Here is a 26,036-nt window from a genome sequence, read left to right as displayed (position 1 = left end):
CTTTCCCGATCTTACACCAAATGTGCACTTATTAGGATTCAACCGCAGCTTGTACTTTCTCAATCTTTCAAACATCTTTTTCAAATACACAACATGTTGCTCTTCATCACTTGACTTCACAATCATATCATCAACATACACTTCAATCTCTTTGTGAATCATATCATGAAACAGAGTCGTCATACCTCTTTGATAGGTAGCACCAGCATTTATCAAGCCAAACGGCATTACTTTATAACAGAACGTTCCCCACGGAGTGATGAAGGACGTCTTTTCTCTATCTTCAGGAGACATTCGTATCTGATTATAACCAGAGAAACCATCCATGAAGGAGAACACTTTGGATTGAGCAGTACTGTCAACAAGCACATCAATATGAGGCAATGGGAAGTTATCTTTCGGACTGGCTTTATTCAGATCTCTGTAATCAACACACATTCGAACTTTCCCATCTTTCTTTGGTACTGGTACGATGTTGGCAATCCACTCAGGATACTCAGCTGTCATGAGGAAACCCGCATCAATTTGCTTCTGCACCTCAGCCTTGATCTTAAGAGCCATGTCTGGACGAGACCTTCTCAATTTTTGTTTGACAGGAGGACATTCAGGTCTTGTCGGTATCCGATGTTCCACAATCTTGGGATCTAGACCCGGCATATCTTCATAGGACCATGCAAAGACATCTGGATAATCATGGAGGAGCTGAATGATCTTCTTTTTCACTTCTGGCTCAAGTGCTGCACCAATCTTGATCTCTCGCTTGTTTTCTTCAGTACCCAGGTTGATAAGCTCAATCTCTTCCTGGTGAGGCTGAATGGCTCTTCTTTCTTGCTCAAGCAGTCGAGTGATCTCATACGGTACCTCTTCATAATCATCATCCTCATCTTCAGCTTCATATACAGGGAATTCAAAATTTGGAGGAACCATAGGGTCACTGTGTTCAACGGGTTTATTATGGTTCAATCTGCATAATATGATTGGGATGATTTTTAGAAAAATGTTTTTCTATGCAGATTTTTGAAATTAATAAGAAAAATACAGATGTTTTGGTTTTTTCTGGCATTACCATTATTTCCAAGAAAAAGGCACTAAAAAGTAAAAAAACAAAGAGTCGTGAGAAAAACGACAACTTTTATTGATAACGGCAATGCCGAAACAAACACGCCCTTACAATGATATCACTTTCGCCTTGGGCAGAGCGAAAGGATTGTTATTTTGAAAACAAAAGACATGAGCAACAAAACACATTACATGGAAGCATGCATGACTAAAGGAACATCAATGGCTTCCCAATTTCTCACGGTGCCTCCTGGTATAACAAATGCAGGCACGTGACCACTTTCAGCAGCATCTTCAGCAATAGCGTTGATGAACCCAGCACTGTAAAAAGTTCCCTTTGAAACAGCAGATGTCGGGGAGAATCCAAGGCCTTCTTTACGTTTGTTTTCCAAGATCTGAATCACCTTGCCCCAGCCAGCAGCTTGCCCTGCTTGAACAGCCTTCTGGGCGTCCTTGAGTGAAGCCATGCTAGCACCAGCCCTCCGGGGCTCTGCACCCTCAACAGTCAAGCCTTGGAATGACGTCCCTTCTGCGGACCCTGCTTCAACACAAGAGAACGATGATATTTGGCTAACCAGAAATGCCTCCTCACCATATACGGTGACAACCTTACCGTTTCTCATGAACTTGAGCTTCTGATGCAAAGTGGAAGTTACTGCTCCAGCGTCGTGGATCCATGGTCTTCCGAGGAGACAGCTGTAAGAGGCATTGATATCCATGACTTGGAAAGTAATTTGAAAGGTCTCAGGACCAATGGTAATGGGCAAGTCCACCTCCCCGAGAACATCTTTGCGGGATCCATCAAAAGCTTTAACCAGATAACTGCTACCCCTCAGAGAAATTCCATGATGGCTCAATTGCCTCAGCGTGGATTCGGGCATTACATTCAGAGACGATCCAGTGTCTACCAATACGTTGGATATCAGGTCAGATCCACAATGTACTGAGATATGCAGAGCCAAGTTGTGGCGTTTCCCTACTTCGGGGAGCTCATCATCACCAAAACCCAAGTTGTTGCAGGCAGTAATATTGCTCACTATCCCATCAAACTGATCCACAGAGACTTCGTGGTCAACATAAGCTTGCTCAAGTATTTTCATTAACACCTTCCTGTGAGCTTCTGAGCTCATGAGCAGAGACAAGATGGATATCTTCGATGGGGTTTGTAGCAGCTGGTCAACAATCTTATAGTCACTTTTCTTGATAAGCCTCAGGATTTCGTCCAGATTGGACTCTTCAATAGATCGGCCTGCTGGGCCGGTGTTCTTGTCAACAGGAGGAGCGACCGGTGGAGTCACCGTAGCAATGGGCGTGACCACTTGCCTTTGGAACAAGGGTGGACGGACTTTTCCACTTCTCAGAGTTGTAATTTCACCGGCAACATTATCAACTGTAGCTGGGGATACCAGAGGTACTTCCACCCCATTTTCAACCATGGTTGCGTTGTATTTGTAGGGAATTGCTTTGGTAGAGGTATAAGGTACAGGACCAGGTAGCCTGATCACCAGAGGCTCAACATTCTTTGCACTTCCAACAGGAGAATCATGGAACACTGGTACAATCACACATACATCACTGGCAATCAAGTACTTGTCATCCATCAGGCTCTGGATATCATTCTGCACAACACAACAGCCCATAGGATTCTGCAGACATTCCGAACAAGAATCATGATCATGTTTGAACAGATAAGCCTGGCAGAGCTTGATATGTAGAGGTACCAAGGGAGTAACGACATTGCGGACATCCAACATGGGATCCTCTTGAGGAACGGGAATCCTTTCAAAGGCCTCAATCATATTGACAGCAGCATGGTTTGGAAGCGGGTTGTCAAGGACGTGAGGAACGCTATTCTCAAAAGTCAACCGTCCCTTTTCTATCAGATCTTTCACAATATATTTCAGAGCAAAACAACCTTCAACATCATGGCCTTGAGCACCCTGATGGAATTCACATGTTAGGTCCTGACGGAACCTGGGAGGCAATGGATTAGGCGGAGGCTTGCCTGGTCTGGTGACGCAGTGTCCCTTGGCCAGTAGAGTGGGGAGCAGCTCACCATACGACATTGGTATTGGTGGGAAAGAAGGCTTGGGTCGAGGACCCTGTTGTTGCTGTCGTTGCTGTTGAGCAGGAGGCTGTTGTTGTGCTTGCTGAGGGATAGCATTGACGGGCATTGGTGGTTGACCCGGTGGTAGAGGATATTGCTGATAGAATGGTGGGAAGAAAGGATGTTGAGAGTATTGCATGTATTGATAGGGCAAAGGTAGTTGTATGGCTGCTGCAGACGGGTTACCAGACACCATCCCTATGTCAGATTCTTTCCTCTTGTGATGCCCGTTACCGTACTTCTTTGGTGCACTGTTTGATGATTCACCTTTCTCGAGGACAATAATACCATCTCGGACGGCCTCCTCTAATCGAGTGCCCATTGTAACCATATCAGAGAAGTTGTTTGGGGCAGAGACTATCATTCTCTCCTTGTATTCCTTCTTCAGAGTCTTCAGGAATGTCTGCGTCAATTCTTCCTCATCAAGTCGGGGAGAAACACGGGCAGCTGCCCCTCTCCACCTCTGAGCATATTCTCGGAAGGTTTCATCTGATTTCTGAGATAGGGCTTTGAGAGAGTCCCTGTTTGGCCTCAGACGGGTGTTGAACTCATATTGACCTTCAAAAGCAGCAGCGAGTTCCTCAAAGGTATGGATGTTATCTTTGCTCAGACTAGTGTACCAATCTGCTGCATCATCCGTCAAGCTACTCTGGAAGCAGTGGATCATCAGTGCATTATTGTCGGCATAGTTAGCCATCTTTCGGACATACCGGATAACATGGTTGTGTGGGCAAGAAGTCCCATTGTACTTGTCAAATTCTGGCTCTTTGAATTTCTTAGGAACCTCGAATCGGGATACCAAGCATAGATCACGGGCTTTAGTAGGAGCTCCATTGTTTCCTCGGCTAGCCTTGACCTCACGGAGTTCTCCAGCCAACTCCCTTAACTGTCTCTTCATAGCTTCCATTGCGGGATCTTGTCCACGCGGAGTATCGACATCAATCACCTGTTGTACAGTGTGTACAATAGGGTCGGTAACAACGGTAGTCACCTGAGGCATAGCAGTAGACACAGGAATCTCAGCAGTAACTGGAACAGAAGTGGCTGGTTGTTCCTGTGAAGCCATCATAGCAGACATAGCGTCATGTGCCTTAGCCAAATCTTCTTTCATAGCAGCCAATTCGGCACGGAGCTGAGCATTCTCTTCTTCAAAATTAGCCATCATCCTTCTCTTGTGAAATCTTGTCTGATGAATTCTATCCGATTGGTAGACTTTGCGAACACGAGCCACTTTTCAGACTGCGGCGGACAAAACCAGGAGGCAATGAGCACGAGAGAAGTTTTTTGTGGTCAATGAATGCATATGATGCATGAAATGTGTAAATGCATGCAAAAAAGACTCTTTTTACGTTATCGAAGGGTTTTAGACAAATTATAAACTCGTAAACATTACTAAACAACAATTAACATAAACGGGAAACACGCAATCAACATATGGTTTTACAAGACAATTTCAACATGAACAAATGGAAATAACAACAGAAAATGGCAATCCTCAAGCATAGGAAGTGGAATCATCGTCCTCAGAGTCGGACTCATAGCTGCAGTATCGTGCATAGAAGTCACGGGCCCCCCTAGCTCTCTTGGAGTCCCTCATAAGCAGTCTATCTTTCTCCTCAATCTCTCTCTTAGCCTTAGCTAACTCTTTCTTCAGTGTCAAGACCTCATGAGTCTGCTGCTCACCCTTTCCATCCAAAGTCATGATCAGGTTCTCAGCCTCATAGTATCTAGCCCTCCACTGATGCTTCTCCCGACTCTCCATAGCTAGATGCTCCTGATACATCTCCTGGGTAGGTGGGAGTAGAGGCAAAGGCATGGTAGGAACAGTTGCAGACACATATCTCATAGAGGGGTAAGGCATACCAATCTCCTCAGCTTGGTTTATCACCCACTGTGTATAGGCCTCATGAGCAATACCGGACCTTACACCCATATGCTTTACCTCTTTCTTCCGAAGCTTAGTCCAAGCTTCCATGAAATCCTCTCTAATTCCCGTGGGAGCATTGGAGTAGTGAAAGAAGTAAGGAGCTGTAGCAAGATTGATAGGTTTGTCTTTCATCGGAAAACCAAATTGTCGCAAAGCAAGCTCCGGGTTGTAGTTGATTCCACCCCGGGTACCAAGAAGAGGTACATTAAGAAACTTTCCACCACCAAAGATAATTTCCTTAACCCTAGAAGCGGGAGTGAGCCAAACCACTTCATTAGGAGTGAGAGCCATAATCCTCTGTGAAATAGACCAATTCCTCGGATTGTCGTGGAAAGACTGCGGAAGGTGCGAAATAAACCACCTATAGAGGAGAGGTACACAACAAAGAATGTATCCACGACCTTTGCTGGAACGATCGTGAATAGCATGGTATGTGTCAGCTAGTAAAGTAGGAACCGGATTCTTGGAGTGGAAGATCATAATAGCATTCATGTCCACGAAGCCATCAAGATTCGGAAAGAGAATAAGCCCATAGATGAGAAGTGCAAGAATAGCCTCGAGAGTGTCCTGACAAGTGGTATTGAGGTTGGCTTTCCCAAGAAGATACTCTGAAGTGAACCCTCGGATATGTGCCTTAGTGACAAGATTCTTGGAGACATCGGTGGTCTTGAGATAGAGATCCTTAGCAATAACCAATGGAGGAAGAGGATCTTCAGGTCCTGAGAAAGGTATCCCCTTAGCAATAGATAAACCCATCAAGGAAGAATAAGCCTCTAGAGTAGGTACCAACTGGAAGTCTGGAAAAGTGAAGCACCGATACCCTGGATCATAGAATTGCACTAGAGTGTGTACAAGCTTCTCATCCACATTAGTATGGAGAATAGGAAGTAAAGCCCCGTAACGGCGTCGGAAACCAGTCGGATCCTCAATCTTGAGTGCCAAATCCCTCAAACTAGCCAAATCCACTTCCTTGAACTTGTAGGACTTAGTCATCTTCATGCCTACAATGTTTACAAATTCAACTTGTCTAAGCCCTTCGATAACAATGCATGACAAAAGTTTATGCATGTATGCATGTATGCATGAATGCATGATTATGTTCAAGTTCGGAGAAAACATGGTGGGTTAAAGTTCAAAGTCGAGGAGTCATGGGTGGACACGGCGTCCGGTGAAGCTAGGGCTTTAGGAGATAGTAACCGGGTTCTAAAAAGGTTCCCAAGTTGCAACCTCTCCGACGTATCTCATGGTGTCACGAGACAACCCTCGCTCCATGATTATACGTGGAAGGTCTAACTTGAGTGTAGTATCGCGTGACAACTAAAACTCGAGACGACACTCGGTTTAGCCTCCGCACTACATCCTAGAAAATGGCCATGGATGGGTTTGGTTATCTACGGTTCATAGCGTCATAGAACAATTAGAAGCAAAGTGCCTAAACGCGACAACCCGCGCCGACAACATCACCTCCAAAATGCCTCAGCTATGTGGGATTGATCGCATAATCCAAAACACGAGGCAACCCCCGGAATGAATTGTCGATTATATCCCTCCTAAATCCTAAGTTCACTCAGCCCGGGTGCAGGACTTTTGATATTCTCACCCCACACGTTTGCAAGAATTTAAACATTTATTCACATAGGAAAGCAAGTAAAGGAAGCAAGTAAAAATACAAGCGCAAGCGTGGAAATAAAGACTAGGCGTAACTCTCGAATCTCCCCAGTGAAGTCGCCAGCTGTTTTATCTTGGTTTTCGGGTGTCAAACATTGATTATGTTTGAACCTTTTAAACCGGTGATATCTTATTTTTTCTTGGGAAGGGAAAAAGTAAGCAAAACCCTTGAGAATCGAGGTCCGGGAGTTGTTTTCGCTACGGGAAGGTGTTAGGCACCCATAACGACTATAGTAACCTATAGGAACCGTCTTTAATTTCTACGCGCGCGCTTTATTTTTAAATGCTATTTGAAAATGTTATTTACACCTAAAAGTTACTAAATGAAGAATTGGAGGGAGAAGAATGTGTTTGAATTTTTATTTTATTTGAATTGAAGGAATTTTGTTCCTTGCCTACGTACCCGATTAAGGGATCAAATCCACCGTAGTTCTCTCTCAAAAATGTTTTTGTTTTTGTTGGTTGATTTTAAGTTTGAAAATGGATTTTGAAGAATAGAAGGAGGCCTCAAGGGCATGAGATTAGAAAATAGTGAGGTTGAATTAGTGAATTGCAAAAGGAGTCAAAGTTTGATTATTTTCATTGAAATTTGATTAAGAAAATGGAAAAGAAAATACAATGGGATATTGGATCCCAAGGTTTGTTTGGAAAAGATTTGAGTGAAGTTGTTCACATTTGTTTGGAAAATTGGATTTTTTTTTTCTAAGTATAAGTCCTAGGCATTCATCTAAACATACAATCCTAAGCATACATCTAAACATGCATATTCTAGCTATCTAGTGGTGTGTGTGCATGTGTCGGTGCTTGTGTCGGTGTACATCATTAGAGTCCATTGTCCTTTACATCATACCCTAGATACATTCTATGGCCTCTTTGCCAAGAAATTAAAAGCATGAAAGAATATTACAAAATTTCCTAAGTGTTTACATTCTAACTTTTGGTACAAACTAAGTTGCAAGAAAGAAAATAGAGATGAAAATGGGATGCAATGATGATGCTTATGGTGAATATGAAACATGAAAGGAAAAGGTTAGTAGCATAAGGCAATATCAAAGAAGTGAAGTAAGAGAACTATTAGAATGTAAAAGGTAGAAAATATGTGCAAACATGGCTAAAATTTGTTCATAAAATGCAAGAACCAAGTGACCTATAATTCTCACATTCCAATTACCTTTTAAAGGTTTAGAAACAAGTATTGGAATGGGAATTAAGGCTACATGGTTTACTTGACATTTTAAAACAAGTTTGAAGCATATTTACATTATTTATTTACTTAATGACTTGCAAGCTAGGTAACTAATCAATATTCACATGCATACAGTAAAATCTAACACAAACAGTAGCAATAAACCCACAAAACATCTAGCATGTATCACAAACAATCATCAAAAATTTGAAATAGAATTTGGACAAAATTTTCATGGATTTTCAAACAATTTAAGGAAATAAAGCAAGAAAAATGAAATAATATTTTCCATCAAGATTTTCAGTAAACAAAGTGCATAAAAACACCACAGAAATTAACAAGAACATGCACAAAAATTTATGGGATTTTTCAAGTAATTTTAATCATGAACAGAGGTGTAAAAAGCAAAACAGTGTTAGGGAATAGCAAAAATAAAAAGGAAAACGAATTCTGCACAGATATCAAGCCCAAGCCCAAACCCATGGATATGTCTGGATCATCCAAGAGCCTCAGAGGCGTTGGATTGATCCAGGGTTTCCAAAACCTAGATCTGACGGGTAAAATGGAAAGAAACTGAACCAGGAGCAAACCGGACCGGTTCAACACCTTTATATAAGGCATGAGACCGGTCCAATCCTCATTCCCAACATGTCTCTCTCTCTCTTCTCTCAGAGTTCTCTCGTCCTCTCTTCTTCTTACCCTAACCCTAGCGGCGCCGTTTATGGCATTCACACATCAAACATGATTTGGACTATGAACTATGAATCAACACATAAATCAAATATGGAATGGATACGAAACACTTCGATCTTGCTATTTTTCTGAAGAAAGTTGTTTGAACCGTTTGATTTTGACTTTTTTGGAGAACAAGAGTTCGAAACGTTTCGATCTACACGTTCTTTGAAGACGAGCGTTCAAAACGTTTCGATCTACATGTTTCTACAGGTTTGATTTCGGATTCTTGTGTTTTTTAGGGTTTCAACCTTCTTTTCAAAAATTTTTTGAATCAAAACCCTAATTCGAACTACTTTCTTCATTGTTCATGGATTTGAAACTCAATTGATGAAATAAACGGTGAATTTTGGACGATTCATGTTTCTAGGGTTTCGTTCGAAACTTCTTCGAATCTTTTTCGAAATCTTTCTTCAATTCACCGTTTATTCTTGATCGTAAGCCTTCGTTGAGCTTTTTGCGATGAAAAAAAACGAAGAAGTTTGGATGATTACCTGAATTTGATTCGGAGATTCGAACAAAAAAGATCCACGCAACTTTGAATTTTTCTGGTAGGCTTCGAAACCGAAAATAAATCGGTGTTTTGATCTTTCTCTTCTTCGAACTGTGATCTTGCTTCAATTCCTCTTCCTCTTACTCTCTTCGAACTGTGATCGCACAATTGTGCTTGAATTGCAGTTCTATCGATTCAATGATGAAGATTCTAACACGAATCTCTGAGAATTGTAGCAAATTAGCCTCAAATTGATTCAATTCTTTGTTCTGGAAACTTAGGGTTCTTCACTGTGTTCTTCGTGTTCTTGGAGTTTTTGCTTTTTGATCGTAACAGAATGGAGAGAGAATATGGAATCTGTTTTGTGTGATGTGGCTGAATGTGATTGATTCTGTAATGATTAGGCCCTTTTATAGCTTGACATGTGTTCCTGAGATCAAATGGCATGGTGACATGTGTCCTGGACTCTAACTGATTCGGCCTTGGCTGAAAATTGGATTGAGGGCCTTCCTGCAAATTTTAAGACTTTGGGGACCAACCTGCAATTTAAGAAAAGGACTGGACTGCAAAAATTTGGACAAATTGACTTAATTGCAAAAATAAAAAAAATGTTTACAGGACTGAAAAAGAGAAAAGTGGACCAAAATTCAATTATTAAAAATTAAAGGGCTAAAAAAGAAAAATAACAAAAAGGGCTAATATGCAAATTTTAGGACTTAGAGGACTAAAGTGCAAAAAATAAAAATAAAAATAAAATTGAATTAAAATTGGTAAAAATGACTAAACGTAAAGTGAAACGTCTAAAATTGACAAAACGGACTAAAACGAACCAACGGCCTAAATGAGGTACTTTAAAGTACCTCTCTGCCGAAATTTCGTGTGAAATGACCAAAATGCCCCTGGGGCTAAAACGACTGTAAATGACTCAGATACGAATTTTTAAAATGGATTTTTAGCAAGGAATTGAATCAAAGACTCATACAAGTAAAATTAAAAGACTCAGAGACAATTTTTATGATTTAAACAGTGACTTGACACTTGAAAAGACTAAAATGCCCCCTAGGGGCAAAATTGACTCAAAAATGACTTCAAATGCAAATTTTGAAATGGATTTTGACATAGAATGAAACAAAGACTTATTCCCACTACTTGGAAGGACTCAAACAAAATTTTGAAAGACTGAGAGAAATTTGACACAGGAAATGACTAAAATGCCCTTACATGTGAATTTTGCAAATGAAATTGAAATGAAGTGCAGAGAAAGATGCAATTGATCAGAGATAGTTCAAATAACTTGAAATGCAAGAAAGGAAAAGTTTGATTAGTATTTTTAGGTCCAAAATTAGGGTATAACACCAACCTTCTGACTTCATGCCTCAATTTTGCTTGAAAAACCTGGCACGGCCGTGCCAACCTTCTGGTCCTGGGGGCTTCAGATTTTTCAGTTTTTTCCTGAATCACACTCGGACAATTACCTACAAAACACTGAAAACAACGGAAAAACAAACAAAACGAAAGCAATTAAATGCATGGGTTGCCTCCCACGAAGCGCTCTTTTAGAGTCACTAGCTTGACGATTAGAAAAAGTCCTTAAAACGGATCAAAGAGATCATGTTGTGTAGATGACGTTATAAAATGTTCTTTCACATCATGATCTTTAATCATGCAACAAGAGTAAAGAGCGGGACCTTTCATAACATTTTCCAACTCAAAGCCTACCATTTTGTCACTCACTTGAAAGACTATCCTACCATGCTTAACATCAACTAGAGCTCCCGCAGTTGTGAGGAAAGGTCTACCTAGGATTATAGGGATGTCATCATCCTCATCAATGTCAACAACTACAAAATCAGTTGGGATGTATATCCCTTCTATCTTAACAGGTATGTCTTCAACAAATCCTACTAGTTTCATGGTAGAACGATCAGCTAGTTTCAATTCTATCTCGGTAGGTTTCAACTCTCCTATCCCCACCCTTTTAAAGAGAGACAAAGGCAGCAAACTAACACTAGCTCATAAGTCACATAAGGCTTTGTTTATGGTTTCACTCCCAATTTCACATGGTATGGCAAAGCTACCTGGATCTCTAAGCTTAGGGGGTGTCTTCTGAATGATTGCACTAGTGTCCTTAGCCAAGGCTATTGTCTCATTATGCTCTATAGGCTCTTTCTTTGAAAAAAATTTCTTTAAAAACTTAGCATAAAGAGGCATCCGAGATAAAGCTTCTGCAAAAGGAAGTTTAATGCAAATCTTCCTAAGTATGTTAACAAATTTCTCAAACTTACCCTCCAATTTAAGCTTAGCAAGATTTAAGGGGGATGGAGTTTTGTTCTCAACAAGCGGTTTCTCATGTTCTATCATAGTTTTCTCACCTAAAGGCTTGACATTTTCTTTCTCAATGTTTTGAACCTTGGTAACAGTATCTCCTAACTTACTACCCCCAAAAGATATGACATTAACATGAGCTTTAGGGTTGGCTTCAGGTTGACCAGGGAAGACTCCCGGTGTTTGAGAAAGAGTGGACACTTGTTGTGCTATTTGGGAGATTTGTGTTTCAAGCATTTTAGAATGAGTGGAAATAAGATCAACCTTGGTATTGAGTTTGGAAAGAGAATCGTTCATAAATCCAGTTTGGTTTTTAAGTTCTTAAAGTTGTTTGTTTTGGTTGGCAATAGAATTTTCCAACAAAATTTCCAAATTAAATTTCTGAGCGAGTCTCTGGTTGTTTGCATAACCAGATGGTGCTACTTGTCCATAGGGATTTTGATTTTTGTAAAAATTTTGATTTTGTCTCATCTCTTGGTTGTATTGAGCATAATTCATTTGCTCAACACCATTCATAGCACTACCTAGTTGGAAATCAACACCAACATGACCAGTTATACCATAGATTTCACAAGAAGAAGGAGTAGAAGCAGAATTGATGGCACTAACGTTGAATTTTTCAAATTTCTCCGTTAATGCATCAATTTTAGAAGCAAGGTGATCATAATTAGAGACTTCATTCATACCTGCCTCCTTTTTGGAGGATGAAGAACTAGTGATGGCTCTCTCGTCGGTCCATTTGTAATGATTCTGGGCCATGTCTTCAATCAAGGCGTATGCCTCCGTGTAGTTCTTGTTCATTAGAGCTCCACCTGCTGCTGCATCAACAGACATCTTAGTGGTATAAGATAAGCCATTATAAAAGGTGTGGACTATGAGCCAACTCTCAAGACCATGGTGGGGACAAAGTCTAAGCATTTCTTTGAAACGCTCTCACGCATCGTAGAGAGACTCCCCATCTTTTTGATTGAACCGAGTAATTTGGTCCCTAAGTTTAGCAGTTTTGGATGGGGGAAAGAATCGGGCAAGGAATGCTTTCCTCATTTGATCCCATGAAGTAATAGAACCGACTTCGAGGGAATGGAACCAAGCGCTAGCTCTATCCCTTAAGGAAAAGGGAAAGAGATGAAGTCTTACGGCCTCTTGGTTCTCCTTCATGGTTCCACTAATTCGTAGGAAAACGGAGATGTGAAGATTGGGATCCTCGGTGGGGGGATCCCAAAAATTGGTTTTGCTGCACCAAGTTAAGTAGGGCAGGCTAAATTTCAAAATTGTCATCTTCAACCGTTGGGTACACAATAATAGCTTGTGGCTCAGCCGTAGACGGCGTTGCATACTCTTTGAGAGTGTGATTGGCCATGATGCTATTATTTCATGCGTCTCTCTTTCGTTTATGCAAATACCTTTCGAACTCGGGGATTAGTACCGCTCGATTTCTGGTTTTTCGCATAAAAAATTGAGAACCCAAGAAGTTAGTGATAACAGAAAAATAAAAATAAAAACAAAAAGAAAAAGAAAAGAAGAAGAGAGAATTCTAATCACTAAAGAAAAGTTAGTTAAATTAGTTAACTCCCCGGCAACGGCGCCAAAAACTTGATAGAGCCAAACCGCAAGTGCACGGTCTATCGAAGTAATAGTAGTAAGAAGAGTATCGTTCCGCTAGGGAGTTGTTCAACTTAATTAACTTAAAAAGAATGATTAGAGGAGAAGAAAGTTTGTAAAAAGGAGGTTTGATTGCTGAAGGTAAATAACAATAATATAAAGATGCCTCGGGATTATTGGTTTGTCATAATAACAAATCTTTCACTAGACAAGACTTTAACTTCTAATTCCATGGTTTATACCTTAATTTCTAAAGACCAGTTTCCCTTTAGCCCCTCACCTTTCCGATGAAAGTCCGGTGAGAGTTTACTTCTAGTAACCAAGCCTATTTCGCTGACTTGATTACTAGAAGATGCTTATAAGGATTGAAACTACTTGTGTCTCAATAATTGCAAAGACTATTTCGCTGCCTTTGCAATTATTGTCTAGATTCACTTGGTCCAACATCAAAGCTCCGCTCTCGCTTTATGAATTGATGTTTGGGATGATGGATTAACAATTATCAAACCCTCCACTTTCGCTTCTACAGTTTGATAATGGTTAATCCATGTTAAAACGGTGAATCTAAATTAGAAATTATGGTTACATATAATTAGGGTTAAAGCTTGGTTCGTTAGGATTATGTCATTAGACTTTCCCAACAATCCCAAGACAAGAAGAAGTCTACTCACTCATGTTCATCGTAGACATGGGGGAAGAAGAGAGAAAGCAGTAAAATAAATTGCGAGAAAGTAGAGGGAAGAAAGAATCTTTATTAAAATAATTGTATTGAAATATTCTAAAAAGAGGTGAATGTTTATGATGGAGTGCTCCTCTATTTATAGCTTTACAATTGACTTAAAAACTAAGCAACTATAAGGGCAAATCAGTAAAGCTGCAACAGGGTAACTTGGGCTTGAAGAAAAGCAGCAAAAGAGCCTCCTGAAGGGTGGCACGGCCGTGCCACATGTTGGCACTGGCCGTGCCAAGGTTCTGACTTGGTGGAGACATATTTTTGTCTCGTATCTTCGTATTTTTGCACTGTATTTGCTTCAGTCCTCTTTCTTTTGCTCCAAGACACCTTCCACCATATATTCATTCCTAAAATAAAATAAAAAGCAATTTTAAGTAAAATATTCAAAAAGGAAATAATATTAAAATAAAATAAAACTAAATCTAAATAAAACAGTACTAAATAATGCATTAAATTTGACTAAATTATGACTCATCAAAGCTCCCCTGGAGTCTAATAGTACATTAAGGTGAGGTTTGTAATCTCCCCCTGAGTTCTATCCATGTTAATTAAATTCATCAATAAAAATGTAATAACAATAAGAATGATCTCACATTAAATAGAATAAAAGATGAGAAGAAGGTCCTATTAATTTAACTTGTTTAGGAATTAAATTAATGGGGCTCAGAGCCTATAAATACTATACATCTACTCCCCGATTTGTCATCAACAAAAACATAAATTATAGACAAAAAGAATAGATGAGAAAAACAGTGAGAAAAATTAATTCAAAAACAGACAAATAATATTAGTTCAGAAGTGAAGCCCTCATTGTTTAGTTTTTATGTTTTTGATGATGTTCTTTAGCAAAGTTTAGATATTTTTATGTTTCTGTTATGTAGCATGTTAAAGCACCCTGGAGTCTGTTTAGTTTGTTCTTGATGTCTCGTGTCGTTTGAAAAAGTGTCAAAATTCATTGTGAATCAAATTGAATCGACTCATCACAGCCTGAATCGATTCAATAAAGTTTCTGACTTCATTTGAATCGATTCACATATATTTGAATCGATTCATCCATGCATCGTTTCTTTTCTGTTTGAATCATCTCACAAAAGTTTCTGACTTGCTCTGAATCGATTCACATGATGCTTGAATCAATTCAATATTCATCTGGGTACGTTTGAATCGAGTCACAGGCACCTTGAGTCGTATCATCCTTCATACTTATCTGGTGTGTCTTTTTGCTGTCTGAATCGATCCACATATTTAGGCTGTGTTTGATAACAACAAAAAGCTAGCTTATAGCTTGTTGAATTAGCTTATAAGCTTGTTAGATCAAAATGTGATGTGTTTGGTAACAAGCTTTTTTCGTTAGCTTATAGCTTTTTTTGAGAAGCTATTTCAAGTAGCTTTTGAGCTTATAGCTTGTAGCTTCTTATAATTTCTTCCAATTTTAACCTTGTTAATTTAATTTTATTATTTTTATATAGAAATAAACCACCCACGTTCCCACTAATTGCTTACGACAACCAACCTCACTCACAGCTAGTTATGTATGGTTTTCTATATTTTTTTGTTCTCTTTTTTTTATGACCTTCCATTTAATTCACATAATATTTAATTTTAAATAAAATATATAATAAATAAAAAGTGAAGCAAGTATAGTTAAATAAAACTCGTCAAAAAATGAAAATTTGTCGAACAAAAAATGTCAATTGAATTCATAAAGTACATTTATTACTGTGAAGATGAAAATATTTTAAAATAAATTTAAACATTTAAAAAGAAATACATCAAGTAATAAAAATTGTATAAAAGATTTATAAAAAAAAATAAATAAACATGTCCTTTTACGTCATTTTATATTTATCAGCACTTCAACAACTAATTTTACCAAACACTTTTTTATTTTAATAAGCTAACTTTTCAGCTATAAGCTACCAGCTATCAGCCATCAGCTATAAGCTAGCTTTTCAGCTATCAGCTATCAGCTAGCTTATAGCTTATTTTTACCAAACACACCCTTAGTGAATTGATTCAACCTGTTGTTTTTGTGCGAAAATTTAGTCTTATCTCCTCTTCCTATAAATATCCTCATTACTTCCAATTCATTGAATCATTTGCATCTATTCTCTCTAGGTCTCAAAAACTCATTGCTCATACATTCTTCAAGATTAAACACTTTTTCTTAGAATCACTTTGTCTTTGAGTGTGTAGATTCTCTAGGGTGCTAGTAGGGATTGTAAGTTGGTCCTCTCAATGAGATTGATTGGGATTAATCAAGGCTCTAAAGGAAGTGAATAATCTCATTCCACCTCCAAAGGGCTTGGGGGTCTTTCTAACCGTTCTTGAAGTCGAAGGGGGTTTGTTTGTCGGACGTAGCATTGAAGACTCGAGTGAAGAGTTCGAAGGAGTGCACGGGCAATTCAAGGATCTGAAGATTCAAGGAGCACCAAATTCAAGGGGTACTTGAAGTTTGGGGGAGCTTTGTTTTACATAGGAGTTGAAGAATTAGGGCTTTCATTTGAAGGAACTCTTGTAAACATTGTAATCAACTTTTCATACATAGTGGATGACATTGTGGAAGGCGTACTTCATCAAGAAGAGTAGACGTAGCCCTTAGCGAGGACGAACAAGGGTGAACTACTATAATTCTCGGTGTTTTCTCTCTCTCTCTCTCTCTCTCTCTCTCTCTCTCTACACTTTCATTATAGAACTTGAGTATTTGAATAATTCATTAGTGAATTGCTAGCTTTGACCTAAGTAGTGTTTTCTCAACAGATTATGAAGGTAAGAAAAACACAAGAAGGGGGGTTGAATTGTGTTAGCTTTTTCTTCAATTTCTCCTAAGCTGAAAACATTGATCAGAAGCAGATAGATTTCTACTTCTGAAGTGATGTTCAGGACTAACTTGCAGCGGATATAAATAGAGAGAGAGAGAGAGAAAGAAGAAAGACACAAAGCAATTATACAGGTTCCTTCCACAAACCAAAAGTAGTCTTGTCCCCCTTTCACTTCCAAGGAGAGTTCACTAAAATGTAATATCTGATTACAACTGCTCACTGTTAAACTTAGCAAGAGACTTCAAACTACTCAAGCACAACTGCAAGAGACTTCCTATGCTCCTGAACACAATCAAGAGACTTTTAATGCTCAAGCACAACTGCAAGAAACTTCTAATCAAACAGAATTACAAAGAAAAATGTTTGAGATTGAACACTTGATATACAATCAGTGGTGTTCACAATACAAATCAGATATAGACTCTTAAGACTCTAGAATTTCTAAGATATGAACTTTGAAAAAGAAATTATAAGTGAACTTTGATTGCAGAACAATTTCGGTAGAGTTTTGGCACTAGTAAATTGTTGTTGAGTCCTTGCCAATCTCTAAGTCTTCACTCCTTTATATAGAGGTGTGAAAGAGACGTTGTGAATTGCCAGCACATCAAAATAGAGTCGTTTGAAGCTTTGATCAATCACCAATGATCTTTTTCCTGATATGGTTATTGTCCTATGAAGGATCAATTTCAAATCCATTCCAATTGTGAAGGAACATCGTTACAGGCATAGCTGTTTTTCTTATCTAGTAGCAGAGACAAAACAGAGTAGTGGAGGTAGTGGTTGTACACTTCGTACAATTGTACTTTGTCAACGCTCTTTAAAGAACAAGCATCCAATGCCTTCAAATCCTTTCAAAATAGTTGTTGCTTCACTATTCCAGTCTTCTGCAATGCTTAGACGAGATTAAATCTATTGAACAGCCTTTGAAGCTTTAAGTCTTGCATCTCCTGATGAACTTCAGCTTCTGGTGATCTTCAGCTTCTGATGAGATGCTTCTGATGAACTTGCTTCTGATGACGTCATCACTTCAGGAGCACTATACTTCAAGAGAACTTCTCTTCATATGCTTTAAGCTTCCTTTTTGTTGATTCTTTAGCTCTCTATTGTTCTTCCAAAACCTATTTAAGATGTCAAATTTTTGTCTATGGTCCTGTACACTTGAACAAATATTAGCTTATCCAATTGACAATTTTTAATACCTTGTTATCATCAAAACTCTCAAAGGGTAATGTTAAACACATTTTGTTCCAACAAATTAATCTAAATCTGTTTGATTTAGGTTAAAACAATTTCTCTTGGAGCAATTAATTGCAATACCTATTCAATTATTCAAATTCATGTGTTTTGTATTTCCAATTGATAATTAGGTTTATTGTCATATAGGTTTGGTTTGAAATTGTATGTCATTTTGTATCTTGTTTAAGGATTGTTAATAATTGATTGTGTCAAAAGATTTGTATCGTGAATATCTCAATTTTAAGATAAAATCTTATTCAACATATATTTGATATTTGTTAATTCATTGTTTGTGATTGTTCAAGCAACTTTCAAATAGTCAATTTCAATAAATCCGTTTTTATCAAATCTCCGTAAAAGTTTTTCAAAAGCGCTATTCACCCCCTTTAGCTTGGTAACTATCTAGCCATATAGACCAACAAGAAGCACAGAAGGTAAGGTCAGAAGCACAAAATATTCAGAAGCACAAACATAAAAAATAAACAAGCCAAAGAGTTTGCAACTAAAGGCTTGGCTTGTCTGTGGACCATATCCATTAGATCTCTGATTAAGCTGTTTGTGGTTTCTGATTGTAGCTTCATTTCTTCCTTGAACTCATTGTTGCTTCTGATCAGATTTTCCTCTATGATTCTTGCTTCTTCTAGTTAAGCATCTGTCTTCCTCTTGTATTCAGTAAATAACAATCTTTGCTCTAGGAGTTCCTTCTTCAGCAGCTTGTTCTCTTTCTCTAGCTCAGAATCATTCTTCAATTTTTCAAGTATTGGAGAATCTGTTTGGACTTTCAGCTTAGTCAACCACTTGAGATCCAGATTCTCAGAATGTACACTTGAAGAAATGATACCAGAGGCATCCAAGAAGATAGGAGTGTCTAAAATGTATAGCTTGCTCTTCTCTTAATCCCTCTTGATTTCCACTTCCTGCATGCTCTTTATAACATCCTTGAACCAGTCTTTGAGAGTGTTTTGAGTTTCATCATGTGCTTCAAGAGATATCTTCTGAAGTTCACACATGACAAAGTCTACTCTATCTCTCAGTTTACCCCATTCATTCACACAGTCTTCTTCATGTACAAAATTGTTCCTGGTCTTCACTAACTTGTTCAGATCCTTAAAAATGTTCTCACACACCTCTTGCAATATAATAGAATCTAGTAAAAGGGTATGAGGGAATGAGACATTTGTGGTTTGGACAGGTGGACAAGTTTGAGTGGTAGATGTAGGTAAGTCTATGGACATGTTGTTAGCAGGTTGGGTAGGTTCAACAGCTATGATGGTTGAAATGCTGGTTTCAGTAACAGGAATATAGGGAGGATCATGAATAGACTCTAGAACAAAAGCTGAAGATGAGCTTAAGGGTTTGTTTAGGAATCCAGGCCTAAACCATTAAGTAGGTTGTTCATCTTCATCAGAGTCTGATGTGATCATGACATTAGGTTCTTTGGAGTGTTCATGTGAAGGTTGAGAATTAAGAGAAGCTTCTGAAGGTAAGGCTATATTTAAAGGTTGCACAACAAGTGTAGAATCTTCTGAAAAGGAAAAAAATTCACAGAAGTACAAGATTTGTCAAATGTAGATTTCTTGTTGGCTAGATTTCTTAATTCAATGCCAAAAGATATATTAGAGTGTGTGGCATTAAGATGATATGGTTGAATTTCAAGATGAATAATCAGATCAATACAGGTATTTGAGGCCATTTGTAGGTTAGGTTCTTGTTGTTGGGGGTTTTCTAAAGTAACTTTATCAGAAGCTATTTCAGAGGCTCTTTCTAGATTAGGCTCAAATCCTGGTAATTCACCTGAATAGTGATTAGCCAGTTCATCCAAAATAGATGGATCAGAAGTTTGGGTAGTTGGTTTGGGATGAGATGATGATGATTCCTCATGATTGGTGGTTCAATCAGCGGGTATAGATTAAAGTGGGTATAGATTAAAGTGGCTCAATCATTGGTGGTTATAAAGGATGATTGGCAGGTAGTCTTTCACAAACATTGAATCTCATTTGTGCCATCCCATCTATTCTATCCAAAACATATGGATACATAGGCACAAATGTATCATCATCAGGCTGTTTCTGGTGTTTGGTAGATGGTGAGGGGGGAAAAGGATTTATGTAAGTTTGCATAGACACTATTCAATGGAATATCATCTATGTATGAAGAGGTTGAAACATATGTTGAGTGGGAGGCTGAGGTTAAACTAGATTCTACTTCTATTGCATTAGAGATGTTATGAGAATTAGTGTTACCTCTTGTAGCTTCCAAAGCAGTAGCTTCTAAAAGAGTAGTTTCCTCCTTCTGAGTCTCTTCAGCAGCATTCAATATGTCACCAGTCTTCACTAGTTGTTGAAGATCCTTTATTAGCTCAATCACCTGATGAGCAGCTTCAAATATTGATTCCTTCAGCAAATCTTCAATAGGAACTTCAATATCTTCAGCAATCTCAAGTGCTTTTTGCAAAGCAGCAGCATCAGCAACTTTCTTCCTTTTAACTTCCCTAGTAACCAACCCAGTTGCAGCTTCCACCTGATCATCCTCTTCCATCACATATGTAGATTCCTTCAATTTCCTTACAATATGCTCCATCTTCTTCTTAGGAATTGATGGCTGAGAAGGTAGGGATTGTGAAGTGCCAACTGACTTCCCACTTCTGGTTCTTTTATCCAGAATCTTAGTAGGTACTAAGTCCTGAACTTCATCTTCAATAGATGGTACATCAGAACCAATTGCTTGTTTTGAGATGCTCTTTTAACTTTCTTGGCACGTTTTGGTTTTGGTTCAGAAGCTTCTTCATCATCAGCTTTTGAAGTTGCCTTCTTCTTTGATTTCCTCTTTCTAGCAACAGGCAAAGCACCACCATACATTGTTTCTGGAATGTCATCATACTTGATAGTTTCTCCAGCTCTTTGCCAGTGCTCACACACATAATGAGCTCTCACTTCAGGAGGATCTTGTCTGCAGATTGGAGGAAAATCATCCATTAAGTTGGATACAATAGATGATTCCTTAAGATCAGTGCTAAGTTGAGTGTATTCCTCTTTCTTGATCAGGAGCATCTTCCTATAAGTGCGACCATTTATAACTTTGCCAGTCATTGTGCCAAGTTGATGATCAGATATAATATTAGATTGCTTGACTGCTTTCAAAATCCCTCCTTGATGGAAAATTTCAGACAATAATCTTCCATAGGGGATCCAACTTCTGTTACTGTCCTCGCTTTCCTTCAGTGCCCACATCATATGATTGAAAATGTACTTAGGCACATTTGCTTTCTCCTTAGTTATGAAGAAATGTAGGAACACTTTATGCTCTAATGAAGGTTGATCTCCACCTCCACTTTTGGGTAGAAGATTTTCAGTCATGATCTTCTGAAGTTGTTTGTATTCCATCTTCAGATCACAATACTTTCCTTTCTTTGTACTGTTGAACATAGTCATGTTCACCACCTCAATCCAAGAACTTGTCTTGTTATCCAGACCCTCTTCATAGGATCCTTCAGCTTCTCTTCTAAATGCCCTTGCAATAACTTCTTCTGTGATAGTAACAGGGATTCCCATGATGCTTGAACGAATCTCTGTACAGGTGAATGGTTTCAAACCAAGTTGCTCTCTGGTCATCCATTCCAGGCTGGGATCAATCAGAACCTTTTCATGCTCTTCCAACCTAGCAGCATGAATATCATAAACTTCAGCCCTAACCCAGAAATGCTTGATCAGATTCTCATACGTTTGACCAATCAGCATGCAGAAGTAACCCTCCAAGTCTTGTACGTGAAAGAAATTTCTGAGCTCACAACTATGATGAGCTAATGAGATGAAATCCACAGGGTTCTCCACTTGAACTATTAATTCCCATTCTTCTATCTTCATCGTTCTCCCTCTAATCTGATATGCTTCACCAGTAGCTACTTCCATGGAGGTTCCTCGATTTGAACTTGAAGTTGTCATTTGATCCACAGGGTTCTAGGGTTTTGATTTTGAAAAATACGATTTGCAGAGATTTAGTCTAAAATCAGAAAGTGTATGATGTGAAGTGAGTAGTGTGTGTTTTTGTTTAAGTGTTTTTAGCAAAAAGGATTACAATTCAGAAGGGGATAAACAAACATAGCATTAATGGAATAGGGGCCGCGAGATAGTACATTCAAAGCGTGAAAGCATCATTGCCCTCTTACGTTATACACCAACACACTTAAGCCACGTCAAAGTTTCTCAGAGTAACTGCCAAGTTAGTGGGACATGTGCTACCAAAAAGTAACTTCCAATGTTTCCACTAACTCTGCTATTCAGAAGCACAAAATCCAGCTTCTGGAGTTCAGATGTTGATGTCATCTTCAGAAGCACATTTTCCTCAGAACCTCAGTGAAGAGCTTCTGATGGACTATAGCTTCTGAAGAATTCCTATTCAGAGACAAGCAATTTAATTAGACACAAAGTGCATGTTCAAATTTTTCTTTATAAAATCAAATCTTTCCACAGTTAAAGGCTTAGTAAATATATCAGCCCATTGATGTTCAGTATCAATGAATTGTATATCTAAAATTTGTTTTTGAACATAATCTTTGATAAAGTGGTGTTTGCTTTCAATATGCTTGGCTCTTGAATGTAGAATTGGATTCTTTGACAAACAAATAACAGCAATTTTATTACAATAAATGGGTATACTGTTAGCATTAATCTGATAGTCTTCCAACTGATGTTTCATCCAAAGTAGTTGTGTACAACAACTTGCAGCTGAGATGTATGATGCTTCTGCTGTAGACATAGCAATAGTTGCTTGTCTTTTGCTAGCCCTGGAGATCAGATTCTCACCCAGAAACTGGCAATTACCACTGTTTGATTTCCTTTCAATCCTGTCACCAGCATAGTCAGCATCACAGAATCCAACCAACTTATAATCTGAGGATTTCCTATAGAGGAGTCTAAGATTTGTTGTTCCTTTTAGATACCTGAAGATTATCTTAACAACAGTTAAATGAGATTCTCTATGATCTGATTGGAATCTTGCACACAAGCATACACTGAATAAAATAGCTGGCCTAGATGCAGTGAGGTATAACAAAGAACCAATTATACCTCTATACAGCTTATGATCTACCTTTGATCCAATATCTTCTTTGCTTAAGGTTCAGGTTGGATGCATTGGAGTGTTCATCACTTTACAATCTTCCAGCTTGAACTTCTTCAGAAGCTCCTTAGTATATTTTGTTTGATGAACATAGATTCCATCTTTACACTGATTAATTTGAATTCCAAAGAAGAACTTCAATTCTCCCATCATGCTCATTTCAAACTCATCCTGCATTAACTTCGAAAATTCCTTGCAAAGAGATGCATTAGTAGAACCAAATATTATATCATCAACATATATCTGCACAATAAGAGTGTCTTTCTCAGGAGTCCTTTTGAAGAGTGTTGTGTCAACCTGATCTCTTTTGAAATCATTTTTAACCAAGAAATTACTTAGTCTGTCATACTAAGCTCTAGGAGCTTGTTTAAGACCATATAGTGATTTCTTAAGTTTATAAACATGGCCAGGATGCTTCAGATCCTCAAAACCAGGAGGTTGCTTAACAAACACTTCTTCTGATATAACTCCATTGAGAAATGCACTCTTTACATCCATTTGATATAATATTATGCGATGATTAACTGCATAAGATTGAAGTAACCTGATTGCTTCCAATCTTGCAACTGGAGCAAATGTTTCAGTATAATCAATGCCTTCTTGTTGACTGTAACCTTGAGCAACAAGTCTAGCTTTGTTTCTGACTACTTCACCTTGTTCATTCAACTTGTTTTTGAATACCCATTTTGTTCCAATAATGTTCTTCTGCTGAGGTTTGGGTACCAGATCCCACACATCATTTGTGTGAAATTGATTGAGTTCTTCTTGCATTGCTAATATCCATCCATCATCTGCTAGTGCTTCATCAACTATAGTAGGTTCTATTACTGATAACAGTCCTATCATAGACTCTTCTTGTCTGAAATATGATCTTGTTTTTCTAGGACTTCCTTTATTTCCAATGATTTGATCCTCAGGATGTGAAGACTTGTACTTGAAAGTATTCTTGGATCGATTAGCTTCTTGAGAACCACCTTGAGCTTCATCAGAAGCTACTTCATCTTGAGCTTCTAGAGTGGGTTCAGCTTCTGGACTCTCTTCAGACTCAGGAGTCTGATCAGGTTCTGAAGAATCTTCAGGCACCTGCATATCTGCAAAACTTTCACCTTGCTCTAGAGTTTCATTTCCAGGCTTTGTCATCAAATTTAACGTGCATTGATTCTTCAACACAGAGTGTCTCTGAGTTATACACTTTGTATGCCTTTGACCTTTCAGAGTAACATAAAACGATTCCTCTTTGGGCCTTGGCATCAAATTTCTTTAGGTAGATCTTGTTATTTAGAATGTAACAGGTACATCCAAATTGATGAAAGTAAGAGATATTGGGTCTTCTTCCCTTAAAGAGCTCATATGTTGTTTTCTCCAAGATAGGTTTGATATAGATTCTATTTTGGACATAACATGCTGTGTTCACTGCTTCTGCCCAGAAATGTTTAGCCAGATTGTTTTCATGAAGCATGGTTCTTGCCATTTCTTGTAAAGTTCTATTTTTTCTCTCTACAACCACATTTTGCTATGGAGTTCTAGGAGAAGAGAATTCATGGATGATTCCATGTTTTTCACAAAAAGTTTCAAATGGCTCATTTTGAAATTCTCCACCATGATCACTTCTTAATTTTAAAATCTTCATTTCTTTTTCAGACTGTATTTGAGTGCAGAAGTTACTGAATACATCATATACATTATCCTTACTTCTCAGGAATTTAACCCAAGTCCATCTGCTGAAATCATCAACAATGACTAATCCATATTTACTTTCATATAAGGATGCAGTATTAACTGGTCCAAACAAATCAATGTGAAGTAATTCCAAGGGTCTGGAGGTTGAGACAATGTCTTTAGTTTTAAAAGATGATTTCACAATCTTCCCTTTCTGGCATGCACCACAAAGTGCATCTGAATGATAGTCGATGCTAGGTAAGCCTTTAACAAGTTGTAACTTACTAAGCTTAGAGATTAATCTCCAGTTAGCCTGCCTCAACCTTCTGTGCCTTACCCATTTCTTATCATTCACTGATAGAAGGCAAATCACCTTCTGATCAACCAGTTCAGAGAAGTTGATTTTATAAACATTCTCAATCCTCTTTCCCTTGAACACTATGGAGTTGTCATCCTTGTTAATTACTGTGCAGTTGGTCTTACCAAATATCACATCATAACCATTGTCACAAAACTGACTAATACTCAAAAGGTTATGTTCAAGACCATCTACCAACCACACATTTTTAATAGAGATAGAGGAGTTACCAATAATTCCTGTACCAATGATCTTTCCAGATTGGTTTCCGCCAAACTTCACATTTCCTCCTTCTTTCATTGTGAGGGTGAGGAACTTAGACTTCTCTCCTGTCATGTGTCTTGAGCAACCGCTGTCTAGGTACCATGATTTTTGCTTTTCCTTTGCTCTTAGGCATATCTGCAATATTGACAATTTAAAATTTAGGTACCCATTGTTTTATGGGTCCTTTGAGGTTAGTACTAGAAGTTTTACTCATCACTTCTTGTACCTTGTGCTGTGAGTTTGACAGCTTTTGTTTAATCAGTACTTGGGTTTAACACCTTTTGGTTTTGATTCACAAGAACAACAACTGTCTTGTTCTCCTGAAACTGAGACTTTAAAATATCAGACTATGATTTCAACAGACTCTGAGGAACAGGTTCTGATCTCTTCAGAATCTTGATCTTTGAAGTCTTAGAATCAAAGTTTGTCATTACCTTAGGCTTAGAGTTCTTTGGCTTTGAAGTATTCTTATCCTTAGAGCTGGAAGCTTCAGGTTCTGACTGAACCACAGTTTCAAACTTAGCACCTTCAGGTACAAAGAAGGTTTCCAACCCTTCCTTGATGCATTCATAACATGCTTTAAGACTGACTTCATCAGGTTTCCCTTCTGAAAATCCAATCCCTTTACCATTGTTTCTGTAAATGCTGTAAATCATAGAAGCCACTTTGCTTATGTCAATACCAGACATAATAAAATCTTCAAGAGCAATTTCATGTTTACTTAAAGGTTTTCCATTACACTTTTCT

General features: G+C 38.3%; 1 protein-coding gene and 1 non-coding gene across 2 annotated transcripts; one reads left to right on the top strand and one right to left on the bottom strand.

Annotated features, from left to right (window-relative positions):
* Positions 1 to 12,386: 12,386 nt before the first annotated feature.
* LOC146955043 (small nucleolar RNA R71) lies at positions 12,387 to 12,493 on the top strand. The gene has a single exon (XR_015025156.1). It is a non-coding gene; the product is annotated as a small nucleolar RNA R71 (small nucleolar RNA).
* An 8,072-nt stretch (positions 12,494 to 20,565) lies between these two features.
* Positions 20,566 to 21,798, bottom strand: LOC146955042 (uncharacterized). The gene has a single exon (XM_085747432.1). It carries the CDS (start codon positions 21,796 to 21,798, stop codon positions 20,566 to 20,568), a length of 1,233 nt encoding a protein of 410 aa, XP_085603558.1.
* Between the last annotated feature and the right edge of the window lie 4,238 nt (positions 21,799 to 26,036).

Source organism: Medicago sativa, chromosome 1, assembly GCF_051527215.1.
Source record: "Medicago sativa cultivar Bolivia chromosome 1, Bolivia_mono, whole genome shotgun sequence".
Lineage (NCBI taxonomy): Eukaryota > Viridiplantae > Streptophyta > Magnoliopsida > Fabales > Fabaceae > Medicago > Medicago sativa.
Note: the sequence above shows the minus strand (reverse complement) of the source record. Positions and strands in the feature narration are given on the sequence as shown.

What these genes read in the sequence shown, in the direction of transcription:
- LOC146955042 (XM_085747432.1), bottom strand. Translation starts at nt 21,798, where the DNA reads ATGGAAGTAGCTACTGGTGAAGCATATCAGATTAGAGGGAGAACGATG.